This window comes from Microtus ochrogaster, chromosome 10 (genome assembly GCF_000317375.1).
Source record: "Microtus ochrogaster isolate Prairie Vole_2 chromosome 10, MicOch1.0, whole genome shotgun sequence".
In the NCBI taxonomy this organism is placed as follows: Eukaryota; Metazoa; Chordata; class Mammalia; order Rodentia; family Cricetidae; genus Microtus; species Microtus ochrogaster.
The window spans coordinates 75,844,431-75,858,247 of record NC_022016.1 but is presented as its reverse complement, the minus strand read 5'-3'; the positions used below and the strand labels follow the sequence as shown (position 1 = coordinate 75,858,247).

The window sequence follows — 13,817 nt, the reverse complement described above, 5'->3', positions numbered from 1 at the left end:
CTCTTGAACCTAAGGCTCAGAAATTATAACAGAAGAAGAAGCAGGAAAATTTTAAGGGTGACAGAAAAGGACATTTGCTAGAAATTTCAGAGACATGAAACCCATGAAGTCTTAATAACATGGCTGTCTAAACAAGACCTGAACAAGAACTACACCTTAAAATGAAAGTGAAACTCATGGGACCTCAACCCTAGAAAAGAGACTAAGGGAAACTAAGAAAGGCTTAGAGCAGGAGAATAGTCTTCCTAGGAAAGAACACAAATTGGTTATCTAATACCAAGTAATCAGCTTTGAAATCATATACACACAAGTTAGTAACTTTATATGAACTGAACAGGTTGTAGCTATCTATGTGTTTAGGAATATACATACATAATACATATATAAGACATACATACACAAAATTAAAAAAATAGATGCCAACAAACTGTGGAAAGAACACAAAGATGCATGGGAAGGGTGAAAGGAAAGGGATGTAGTTATATTTTAATATCACATGTATATATAAAATAAAAAAACCACAATTATAGCTGGTCCCATAAAGAAAATCTTACCAATGTGTTATACAGACTGATATCACCTTCTAGTCCACTTCGTCTGTGTTCAAATTTTACAATAGGCACTTTGGCAGTAGTTATAGGCAGAATGTTTCTTAAACCTGAGGATGAGGGAGCAAAATCTTCAGCAAGTTAAATACATTTATAATGCTAAAGAGTACTTTTTTTCAAAAAGATATAAAATTTTACCTGGATGCCTCTTAAGAATTTTCGCCAAATTTTCAATTATTTCCTTACAGTTTAATTTCTGGAAAAAAATAAATAAGAAAGTAGGGTTCAATTCTATCTACTGTAAATTCTGCTTTAACCAATTAGCATTTAATACTAGTACTTAATATTTCTAATCATAATGAAATGTATAACCTTGTTAACTAAGTAACAATTCAAGAAACCCCATCATCAACATAAACCTGCAACCTGGTAGAATTGCCTTCCTAAAATGTATGCTAGTAAGATCCCAAGGTTATTCACACAGACTTAAGTCTGAAAAGCACGAAGAGAGTAAAACAGTTTACAATATGTGAACCTGTTTTTTACAGAAAATTAACTATGATATCCACTCTTTTGGTCTTGAATGGGTAAAGAATAAAACAGTAAGCACCAAAACAATGAGTGTTAGATCAGACATATAATCCAGCAGAAACTACCAGAGAAGCCTGGGTAACAAAACAGCAAGACCCTTTGAACAAGAGGGTCCCAGACAGAACATTTAGTCAGTTTACTTACTGTTTCACTGTTTCAGTTCTGGTACTATATAGTCAATAAACTCACTCATTTAAAAAAAAAAAAGGTACAGATATTGTAGATCATTATTTAAACTATGACGTATAAAAATCTTTAAGATGCCATATCTGCTAAAAGTTACAGAATGAAATTAAAGATAGGTTTAGTGAGGGCAAATCACTTAATGATAAAAAACACAACACAGGCACCCAATTTAGACAAAGTCAGATTCAAATTTGAATTATTAACTATCTGCACGATTGATCCTTAACATCCCCAAGCATCACATTAGTACTCTACAAAGTAAAATAATCGTAAGTTCCTGCCCTACAGAACTGCTGGAGAATTACATAAAACCTATTAACAAGCATGCAGCAGCAGGGAGGTGGTGGCACACGTCTTTAATACAAGCACTCAGGAGGCAGAGGCAAGATCTCTGTGTGTCTGAGGCCAGCCTGGTCTTCAGAGAGTTCCAGGACACCCTGGGCTGCTACATAGAGAAACCCTGTCTAAGAAAATCAAACCAAACAAACAAACACCACCCGCCCCCCCAAACAAAACAAAAACCCTGCAAGTCTGATGCAAGAAACACACCTGAAATTTTTGAGTTATTTATTATTACTGCTATTATGTGTTTTGTGGATTTAGTTTTGCTTGTTTGTTTCTTTTGGTTTTTGAGACAGGTTCTGTGTAGCCCTGGCTGGCCTTGAACTCAGAGCTGGGAATAAAGGCATGAGCCCTTGGGCCTGGTTTCTATTATTATTATGTTGATGATATACATAAACATATTTCTATTACTACAGCACCAATTTCCTCAAGGAAATTTATCCCTCTGCAAATTTGAACGGTATTTTTTAAGAAGCAGAGACAGTAAAATATAGCAATGAAAACGGAAACAGTAAACAGAATAGCTTTATAAATTAACTGTATTAAGTTAAAAAGCATTAAAAAAATCAATCCTAACTATCATCATAAAATCACTTTTGTATAATTCAACTTATATTCTTTCATTACAAGAAAAAAAGAGTCTATGCAGGTAAATCTGGATATTTCAATAGAATTATCAGTTACTAATTCACATACACTAAAAAGAAAAGGTAACTGTTCTTTACTGTGTAAAATACATAATTATGACAACCTTTTAAAGAGTTAATGTCTCATCTGGAATAAAGTATTTTGTTCTTTTTAACTGTCTCAACTTCCCTACTTGTAATTCAAATCTAAATATTAAAGTTAATAAAGAAGTTACCTAAATCTCTCTTCCCTATTTCATCAGTTTTTGCTCTTCAAATAGAGCAATCTCCTCTAACAGAGGTGAGAATTTAAATAAAGAGAGACAATATTTACAATTCTTCAGTTGGTTTCTTTTGAGGGGTGGGGCAAAAGGTTGCTCTGTGTAGACTTGGCTGGTGTGAAACTCACAGAGATCCAATGGCCTCTTACCCAGAATGATGGGGTTAAGTTTCTTTATAAAACAAGGAAACACTGAGCTTGCAAAATGGTCATGAAAATTTGATGACCTGAGTTCAATCTCTTGAATCCACAGCAGAAAAGGAATTGACTGCCAGACCTCTGAACTCTACATATTTGTCATGACTCAGGCACAGGCACAGGCACACGCGCGCACACACGTGCACGCACACACACACACACACACACACACACACACACACAAACACACACTGATAATGACAAATAAAATTTTTAAAAAATTAAGGTGACCAATTTCTTAGAGTCATAAAAAACCATGAACAAGATACCACCACCATCTTTACCCCAAGACTATGAATTTTAAAATCATCTTCTGGAAGAACTGCCTCAGGAACACAAGGCTACACAATTCTGTTGGATTATTTCCTTTAAAAGAATTATTTTTTAATCATGTAAATATGGGTATGGATGTGTGAGCACACACTCACACATGCTACATGTGTGGGTGCTCAAGGAGGCTCAAGTCCTCCAATCCCCTGCAACTGGAGTTACAGGTGGCTTTGAGCTGCCTGACTTGGGTGCTGAGAATCAAACTTGGTCCTTTGGATGAGTAAGTAATGTACACTTTTAACTGCTGAGCCGTTTCTCCAGCTTGTGAATTATTCTCTAACAGAAGATACAGTGATACCACTACAGATGACAAAAAGCTTGCCCTTATTCCAATCTCACGAATAGTACCTGATTTTGAAACATAAATACTAACAGCAAGACTGAGAATATGGCTCAGGTACAGAATGCTGGACTAGCATATACAAGGCTCTGAGTTGGGTCTATAGGATATTTGGAATTAAGAAGTTGAGAGTGTGAGCAGTTCTAGGTCACATGATACCGTGTCATAATGTAGCATAGCATAGTATAGATAACACAGTACACATAGCACAGCACAGAACAGCACAACATAACATAAAAACAAAACTCAAAGAAATAGCTTGGTACACTGGCAGTATTGTAGCCAATGAGCTTTATCTGAGACATGATTATTAATAAAAAATAGTCAATAGATATATGGGTCAAACAACGATCTCTACTAGGGTCCACTCGCCTAACTCCTCCAACAATGGACTAAGGCACTTCTTCCCCACCGAGTCCCTTTCTTCACTAGAGCTTGGACACTCATTCACATGACCAAAGTCTACAACACAAAGAAGAAAAAAAGCATGATCACAATCCCACTGCTGAGACTGTACTGGGAAAAACATCTCCTTATATGTCAAGGTTATTCAGAGAGCTTTCTACTTTATAAAGTAAAGGTTAGGTTCTACGTTACTATTAATACTATATTTTGCTGCATTATCAGCTAAAAACAAATTAGAGAGGCAGTGAGATATAATATGAAGAGCAGGAACCACACAGCCCTGGACACAAATGCTGGCTTCATCATGTACAAGGTGAGGTGAAGTTAAATAAATGAATGTCTTTTCTTTTTTTGTATGTGTGTGGGAGATATGTTTATTTATTTATTTATTTATTTATTTACGTGTATGAAGGAAGTAGGAGCACTATGGCACACAGAGAGATCAGAAGACAATTTGTTGAAGCTAGTTCTCGCCTTCCACCATGTGGCTCCCAGGATTAAACTTAGGTTTTCAGGCTTGGAAACAAGCATCTTTACTTTACTGTATTATCTCTACAGCCCCCAGTTTATCTTTCAAAGTTTCAGTCTCATTTTGAAAATGGGGTAATTAATATCTACCTCAAAATGGGTTAAGAATAAAAAAGGATAAAGCATATATAAGTGGCACCCTAAGCAAAATTTCTAACCTTCAGTCATTACAACACTGCTTCTATGTAAATAAGGTATCAGTACCCCAAAATTATAATTAATTTTTGGAATATAATCCATCTATAAATTGAACAACTACCTGCATTTTCTACTTGCAGAGTATATAACAGGGAGAGAGAGAGAGAAAACAAAGTAAGATTAATATTTACAACCAAATAGAAATACCAGCTTCTCATTGGTTCGAATGAAAGATTCCAACTTATGGTAAGTTAACTTTTTCACCCAATTCATTACTAGACCCTTGAAAGTGTCAAAGACCTAGTTGTTATACTAAAACAGGATGAACATCCATGTCTGGGTTTGTGGTTCATGTTGTCAGAGGGCTCTGTGGATGCCCAGGGTCTAGTGCCCAAGGGCCACGCTGCCACAGGTGCTTGTGTTGCTCTGGGTGGAGCCACCAGGGCTGTGGTGGCATCCAAGCCTTAACTGCAGCAGAAGCCATGTCTGGTCCATGGTCCTGCTGCAACTGGGGTGTATGGTGATACCCAGAGAAGGAATTAAACGAGATCATTGGAACCATGCTGTACTGAGCCAGCCCTGCCCTTTACTGGCCTGGGATGGCTGGCCCTGCCCCTTGATGGATACTGCAGTAGGCAAGCTGTCCTTACTCCTCAGGGGAGAGTTCCTCCTGCCTGCATGAGGGAAAGGTGCACCTCACCTGGATAGAGCTGATCCTATGGTCCAGAACACAGGTAAGTGGATCCTGTGGGTGAGAGAGAGCAGGAGAGCTGATCTCCACCCCTCCCACAGTCTGCCAAGTGGTGGTATAGGTGAGAGAAAGATGCTTTCCCTGCTCACCCATTACCACCTGTAACAAGCTGAGAGAGGTGGCCCTGGGATCACAAGAGTGGGAGAGCTAGCCCTGACTGGCTACGGCGCACAAGAGAAGCAGGCTCTGCTTCCCCCATTGGGCAGCACACTAGGGATGACCCTGTTGTCAGGGAAGCAGGTAAGTCAGACCTGAGGGCGTGAGAACAACAGAACTAACTGACCTACGTGCCCCCCAACCATCTGCCATGTGGTAGCATGGTTGAGGGAATGATGCCCCCCCATCCCTTACTACCTGTGGCAGGCAAGAGAACTGGTAGGGCCGGGCGATGGTGGCGCACGCCTTTAATCCCAGCACTCGGGAGGCAGAGGCAGGCGGATCTCTGTGAGTTCGAGACCAGCCTGGTCTACAAGAGCTAGATCCAGGACAGGATCCAAAGCCACAGAGAAACCCTGTCTCAAAAAAAAAAAACAAAAAAAAAAAAAGAGAGAACTGGTCATAGGGTCACGAGAGAGAATTCGCTGCAGCACAGAGAGGGGTCCATGCACCTTGCCTTGGTAGTATACTGGAGCTGACCACTGGGGGTGGGAGACAGCGAGCCTACCCTAAAGGCATGAAAGCAGGAGAGTTAATCCTGCACAACCTATCCTTGTATTAAACCTACAGCAATCACAAGAGAGGGCCCTGCACCTTGCCTGAAACAGTAGAGCTGACCCTGGAGATGTGAATGTGGGGGACCCAGGTATGAGGAACTGGGAGCAGGACAACGGCTTGACTCCTATAGGCTGAATTAGGCAAGCTGGCCAAAGCAGTGCTGGAGAGCTCACCTGGGTAGTGAAGACAAGCATGGTTCCACTGACCCCCGTGGGCTGACCAACCAGGCTAGCATCCAGATCCAGAACCAAGGCTATGAACTGACCCACCCCAACATTCTCTGAACCTATAAATTGTTGAGCATGAGAAGGGGATGAGCCAACAGATCCAAAACAGCAGGACGTCCATGCCAAAGGACAACAACAGGATATCCAAGAGGAGCCCCAGTGAGAGCCCATTTATACATGGTGCAGCAAAAACCAAAGGCCTCCAGTCAGACCAATGACTTGCAAGGAAAGATGAAAGGATTGAAGGGTAAACTGTGTGACTCAACAGGCCATACAACTTCCACAAGATTCTTCTTTTTTGCTTCTTTCTTTGTTTTTTTTGTTTGTTTGTTTTTCTTTTAAATTTGGTTTTGACTTGGGGGGGGGTTGTAAGGTCAGAAGGAAGATGTGAGGAGACGTAGAGAAAGTAGGATCAGAATACATGATGTGAAATCCACAAAGAATCAATAAACGTTTTTTTTAAAAGGATGAATAGTAATTTTACTTTAAGTCTGAATATTTTTTAAATATTTATTTATTATGCATACAATATTCTGTCTGTATGTCTGCAGGCCAGAAGAGGGCACCAGACCTTATTACAGATGGTTGTGAGCCACCATGTGGTTGCCGGGAATTGAATTCAGGACCGTTGGAAAAGCAGGCAATGCTCTTAACCACTGAGCCATCTCTCCAGCCCAAGTCTGAATATTTTTAACAATTTCCACAGAGGCAAGTTTGAGAATCTTCTAAATCCATAATGCTAATGCTTCTATATTTCAAAAACTATTACTAACACATTGATACAAAAATGATAACATGCATAATCATATAAAACTAAAACATTAACCAATAGATAAAAACAAACTTTTAAATCCCTTACAAATATTAACTCTTATCTCTGCATTTTCTTTTTCTTTTTTAACTTTTATTTATTTTATATATGAGTGCTCTCTTTGCCAGCACAGGGCACCAGATCCTATTATAGATGATTGTGAGTCACCACTTGGCTGCTGGTAATTCAGGACAGGACCTCTAGAAGAGCAGCATCAGCACTTTTAACAGCTAAAGCATCTCTGCTACCCCTTACCTCCGCATTTTCATGGCCTTCCAGAGTCATACAAATATCCAGATCACTATCACGGAACCCAAATCCATTCTTTGAAGAACCAAATAAGCACAATCTTGCCTTTTCTAAGCTCGAGAAAATAAGTCAAAGAACAGGTTAGGAGTCATCTAACATCTGCTATTGTTTAACACAAAGTGATACATTGGGAAATTCCAAAACATCCAACCCCAGCTAGGATCTTTTGTTTATTCTTAAACCCAAGTAAGTAAAACACCAACTCTCAGCAAACATTATCATTATCTATTTAGAAGCTCACCAGAAATATATGAAATCCTTAATACCTTGTTCAACCTGCATAATCACTCAGACCTTCAGCTTCTTCCAACTGAATTATCTACCACCTACTGCTGTTCTTCAACAATACCAAAGACTAAGTTAATATCTGATAACTCATCTTTTAAAAGTAAACTAGTTCTTTCAGTGTACAATTCAAGTACTTTTAAATTATCACCTCAATATATAAGGTTAATTTTTCTCCCATAGTCACTCTAATTCAAAATTTAGGTATTTTTTCCTCATTTAAGAGTTCTATAACAATTTGTAACTTAAGGTTTAATTAAACATTTGTATTAATTTATTTATTAGTTGGGGCATACCAACATGCATATATGGACAGAAGACAACTTGACAAGTTGTGTGGATTGGATCTCTCCTTTTACTGAGTGGGTCCCAGAGACTAAACTCAGATTGTCAGACTTAGTGGCAAGTGCCTTTACCTGCTGAGTCATTTTGCTGACTCTTAATTACATAGTTAGACAACAAATCCCATATTTTGAAAAAAATTCTTCCATGTAATACTGATTAAATTTGAATGATAACTAAGGAGGATAAAAGAAGTTATAGCGCTCACTTCAGCAGGACATATACCAACACTGAAACAATAGATTAGCAAAGTCTTTGGGTAAAGATGGCATATAAATTTGTGATACATTCAACATATTTTTAAAACTTTATATGAGCATGTGTGAGCACGCCATAACACATGTGTGAAGGGTGGAGAGCATTTCGTGGAAGTTTGTTGTCTCTATCCACCTCGTGGGTCTAAGGAATCAATTCAGGTCAGTAGGCTGATCCACATTTTTATGAGTTTTACTTTAAATTCTACTATAATAAAATATCCTTTAAAATATTCTCAATATAAAATGCTTCAAAGCATGAGACTTTATTTTTCAAATATACGAATATTCATAAAAACACCTATGATGATCAAATAAAATTAAGTATGAGTTTTATTTAAAAGAGAGGGGGTACACTTAAAATTAGTCTGGATCTTATCAATTAGGATAGCTGGCTGGTGAGCACCAGGGATAGGAGGCTGAGAGTAAAAATGTGTTACACATGTATGCGTGGGTATGTATGCACACACGCATGCAACTGCTTGTGGTGAGCAAAAGAGTGCTGAATCTCTGGAATTACAGACAATTCACTGGACACTAGTGCTGAGAACCAAACTCAGGTTCCCTGAAAGAACAAGTGTTCTCAAACACTGAGCCATCTCTCCAGCCCTTGCACCCTATGTTTTTACATTGGTTCTGGGAATAAAACTCAGGTCCTCATGTTTACAACACTTAAAGTGAGCCATCTGCCCAGCTCTAAATAAATTACTGTAGATATCCTTTTCTAAAATATTTGATCATAAACCTTTTGATTCTTTAAGCTCATGCTAAAAAAAACTGTTTGTTCTGCTATTTTGGAGTAAAAGCCTTCAGATCGTGCTTAGTTTTTCTTTCCATTATATCACACATGCACTAGCAATTCCTGCTAGCTCTACCTTCAAATATAACCCAATTCTGACCACTTACCTCCTCCACGTCTGTGCTCCATCTGTACTTACATCACAGTTCTCTGCAATGTTCTTGCTTGTACTCTTAGAGTGTTATACTCTGTTCTCTGAGATGATTATCATTTAATGATATAAATACTATATAGCTTTCATTAAACAAAAAGTCCTGGTTGCTGGAGAGATGGCTCAGAGATTAAGAGCACTGATTGCTCTTCCAGAGGTCCTGAGTTCAATTCCCAGCAACCACATGGTGGCTCACAACCATCTATAATGAGATCTGGTACCCTCTTCTGGCATACAAACATACATGGAAGGAATGTTGTATACATAATAAATAAATAAATCTTATAAAAAAAAAAGTCCTTCTACCAATGTCCAAAGGGTCCTAATGATCTAACCTTTAGGATACCTCTATGACCTCATCGTTCTATTAAAAAGTATCTTCCATTCCACTTCAAACACACTGAACCTCCAATCAGTCTTATAAGAATGTCAGTCATAATCTAAGACTTAGTATCCACCCTTTCTTTCTATAATGTTCTCTCCTTGGAAATTCATATAATATGTTCCTTCATATAATATGTAAGTACAACTCAAATGCTACGTCATGAAAGATTTACTACACAACCTCTCACTTCTTTAATCACCATAGTCTTAATAGCGTTTACTGATATATTTATATTTATATGTATTTGACTGCTATTCCCTCTTAAATATACTAATGACAGAAGTTTCTCTTTTGAGTAATATAGTCATAGAACCTAGCATAGTGCTTAACATATAACAGTTAAGAAACATTTTTAAGCCGGGCGTTGGTGGCGCACGCCTTTAATCCCAGCACTCGGGAGGCAGAGGCAGGTGGATCTCTGTGAGTTTGAGACCAGCCTGGTCTACAGAGCTAGTTCCGGGACAGGCTCCAAAACCACAGAGAAACCCTGTCTCAAAAAACCCCCCCCAAAAAAAAAAAAAACATTTTTAAGTCAGTCAAAATCAAAACCATGTGATTACAGTAACAATAACAGCCAACATTAAGCCTATGACATACCATCATACTCTTTTTGAATAAATTTTTCCAAGCCAATTAAAATTTGCTCCCTGTTGTGTTGTTCAGAGCAAGGTGGTGATAATTCATCTATATGAAAAAGAGAAAGAAAAGTGAGGGAATTAGAATATGAAAATTTCTTCAGGCTTTTAACCTAAAAATTTTGACTCAATATTAGCACTACTTATTTACTTTTATGAATTTAATACCATAAATGGTATTAGAGAAAGGGCAGGGGGCAGAAAAAGATTTAAAATATATGTATATTATACATCATAATTTTCCCTACAGTCTACAAATACATTTACCTTTTGAAACCAATACTGTTTTCTTCAGACATGCATGCATGTGAACCATGTGCCTGCCTGGTGCCTGCAAAGAGAGCACTGAATACCACAGAACTGGAGTCACAGGTGGTTATGAGCCAAAATGTGGGTTCATAGAACTAAACCTGGATGCTCTATACAAGATACAAGTGATCTCAACTGCTAAGCCAACCCCGTAACAGATTTGAGACAAGGTGTTGCCATGTAGTCTAGGCTGGCCTCAAATTTGTAATACTACCTCAGCTTCCCTAGTGCTAGGATTACAAGGGTATGCCACCATATCCAGCCATATTTAGTTAGAATTATGCTAATTTAGGTAAATATATTCTATATCCAGCTAGGAAAATACTGTCCAAAAGCACACAAGAAATGTTCTCTAGCTAGACCTTCCAACACAGTACCCATACACTAGTTTCATGTACACTAGCTTGAGATAAGCCAGTTATATTTTCTAACTTTACATAGCTTTAACTAACCTAATTCAATAAGCACAAAGAACTAGTAACTACAATATTAGATAACTCAAATATTCAGTCTAAGTTTTAACTCTTGGAATATCCCTTGCACTGTTGTGGGAATTCACTCAACCAATAAAGTTTCTTAAAGTAGTACATATGGACTCCGTTATACTTTCCTTTGCATTTAACACAATACCCAGAATATGATCAGCACTTATTAAATAACTATGCTTGATCTTATCTATTAATAAAAAAACCTCTGTCTGATCAAAACTGAAAATTGTTTTTAAACTAGAAAATAGATATTCAATATCTAAAAACCCACTTCCAGTAGTTTTACTATCAACCACTTACCAAAACATCTTTTACATACTAAATCAAGTATTTCTCGAAATCGATTTGTCATTGGTGGTAGAGGTTTTAGATCAATTTTCCTGAAATCCTCTGGGCAATCGTTTTTTGAATGGCCATCCTTTTTGCAGATGCTGCATACTATTGTTGGCGGCTAAACAATGATTAAAAAACAATCCAGTGAACTTATTTCACCACTTAGAAAGCATATTCAAAAATACGGCAGCAACAAATACTATGTAGTTAACTCAGTTCTGATAACCTATTAAGTTGGGAGTTTTGTAAAAAGCTGTTATGAAATACAAGTAATATAAAAACCTGTTTTAACTGCTTTCCTTTCCCACCAACATTACATCATAAACAATTTACCTGGAAATATAAGATAGAGAAATTAACAGGCAATACAAAAGGTCTGCATTAATTCAAACAGCCTGATCAACTCCCAGAGGAAAAACATATACCTTGTATTTATTTGTCTGGGTTTCCCATCCCCCAATATTAATCTTTATTTTATGTGCATTGGTTATCTGTGCACCACTTGCACATCCGGTGCTCCGAGGGCAGAAGCAAGCATCAGATCCCCAGGAACTGGAATTACACATGGTTGTGAGCCCTCATGTAAGTGCTGGGAATAGAACCAAGGTCTTTTGAAAAAGCAGTCAGTGCACTGCTGGGCCATCTCTCCAGCCCCCATCTATCTGGATTATAAAACAGGTTCTTAGCAGCCCAAGGTGCTCTTAAACTGGTAATGTAGACAAGAATAACCTAGAACTTCAGATTCCCCGTCTGTTTCCTAAGGGCTGAGATTTCAGGTATGAACTACCACACTGAGTTTATACAATTCTAGAAATCAAACTTAGGGCCTCACGCACATAAGTACACTACCAACTGAGCTGAGCTACATTCCACAGTTCCTACCTTGTGTTTTTAATTTACTGAGACCTAAAAAAGTTATTCATAAAGATATTTTAAATTGCATCTTTCATTTTACTCCAAACATTTTCTGTTTTAAGAGTCAATCAAGGAGCCGGGCGGTGATGGCGCACGCCTTTAATCCCAGCACTCGGGAGGCAGAGGCAGGCGGATCTCTGTGAGTTCGAGGCCAGCCTGGTCTACAAAGGGAGTTCCAGGACAGGCTCCAAAGCTACAGAGAAAACCTGTCCCGAAAAACCAAAAAAAAAAAAAAGAATCAATCAAGGAGCTGGGAGGTGGTGGCGCACACCTTTAATTAATCCCAGCACTCAGGAGGCAGAGGCAGAATTCGAGGCCAGCCTGTCTACAAGAGCTAGTTCCAGGACAGGCACCAAAGCTACAGAAAAACCTTGTCTTGGAAAAAAAAAAAAAAAAAAAAGCAAACATGACTAAGGAAGATTGCTATACCTCACTGTTATTATGTGTGCCTAAAGAGTTCCTCCAATGCTAGCCTGGACACGTACATAGCCAGAAACTCTTGATTCAAATTATACAATAAAGGGGACCGCAGAGGAGAGACAACGTTTAAGCTCTTGCAGAAAACTGGATTTGATTCCCAGAAGCTACAAGACAGCTCACAACCACCTATAACTCCAGTTTGAGTGGGACAGACAACCTCTACTGCCTCCTTAGGCACCAAGCACATATGTACTGCACATACACACATGTAGGCAAATACTCATACACGTAAATTTTAAAAACTAAACAACAGATTATATACAGAAACTTCTAAAGGAACAATAACTTCATAAAATACTTAAATTTATGTGAATATTCAATTAAGAATACTACTTTTATTTTCTGTTTTTTGAGACAAAGTTTTACTATATACCTCTGGATGTCCTAGGACTCACTATAGAGACCATGCATGCTGCCTCCAACTCAGAGATCCACTCAGAGCTGCCTCCCAAGTGCTGGGATTAAAGACATACCACTATACCCAGCTATTAGTTTTTCAAAGCATTCTGTTCTGCTGTTTTCTAAAATGACATATTTAGAGTAGAAATTCTTTCCTACTGTAAAACATAGTATTAATTTATAGGACAGGCTGTACTCAAAACTGGCTATGTAGTCCAAGTGGGTCTCAAACTGACAATCTCCCGGTTTTGCTCTTCCAAGGGCTAGAATTACAGACACACCTAGCCAGCTACAGCGAATATTTTTTAAGTTACATTTTATTAGCAAAGTAAAAGATATGGTACTTACCTTAGTATAAATTTGGGGGAGGGAGGAGTAAGTTATAAGGAATGTAAATTGTACTTCCCTAAGAGATTTTTCTAACAATTTGCCATTTAGTTAGTCTTTTCAACAGTCTATATAACTAAATACTATAACCTGGATAATATATAATAAATGTATCCTTACACAAAATAAAGAAATTCTGCCTGGGTGGAGAAGAAAAAAAGGAGGAAGTGTGAGACAAAAGGTACAAAATTTTATTTATGCAAAATAAACAGGTTCTGGAAAGCCACTGTTGTCTGGGCCTGTGTTTAATACTGTATTATGGGGCTGGAGAGATGGCTCAGTGGTTAAGAGCATTGCCTGCTCTTCCAAAGGTCCTGAGTTCAATTCCCAG

The 13,817-nt window shown here is 38.1% G+C and overlaps 1 protein-coding gene across 5 annotated transcripts in view; it reads right to left on the bottom strand.

Moving 5' to 3' along the window:
* The window catches only part of Tut4 (terminal uridylyl transferase 4), a 99,470-nt gene that overhangs the window by 36,749 nt on the left and 48,904 nt on the right, over positions 1 to 13,817 (bottom strand). For all 5 annotated transcript variants that reach the window (XM_013348546.2, XM_013348547.2, XM_026781896.1 and 2 more), the window contains exons 14-18: positions 11,273 to 11,423; positions 10,138 to 10,224; positions 7,271 to 7,374; positions 747 to 804; positions 555 to 658 (exon numbers count right to left, since the gene is read on the bottom strand). In XM_013348546.2, coding sequence (XP_013204000.1) covers positions 555 to 658; positions 747 to 804; positions 7,271 to 7,374; positions 10,138 to 10,224; positions 11,273 to 11,423 — 504 coding nt within the window. The remainder of the gene's footprint in view (positions 1 to 554; positions 659 to 746; positions 805 to 7,270; positions 7,375 to 10,137; positions 10,225 to 11,272; positions 11,424 to 13,817) is intronic.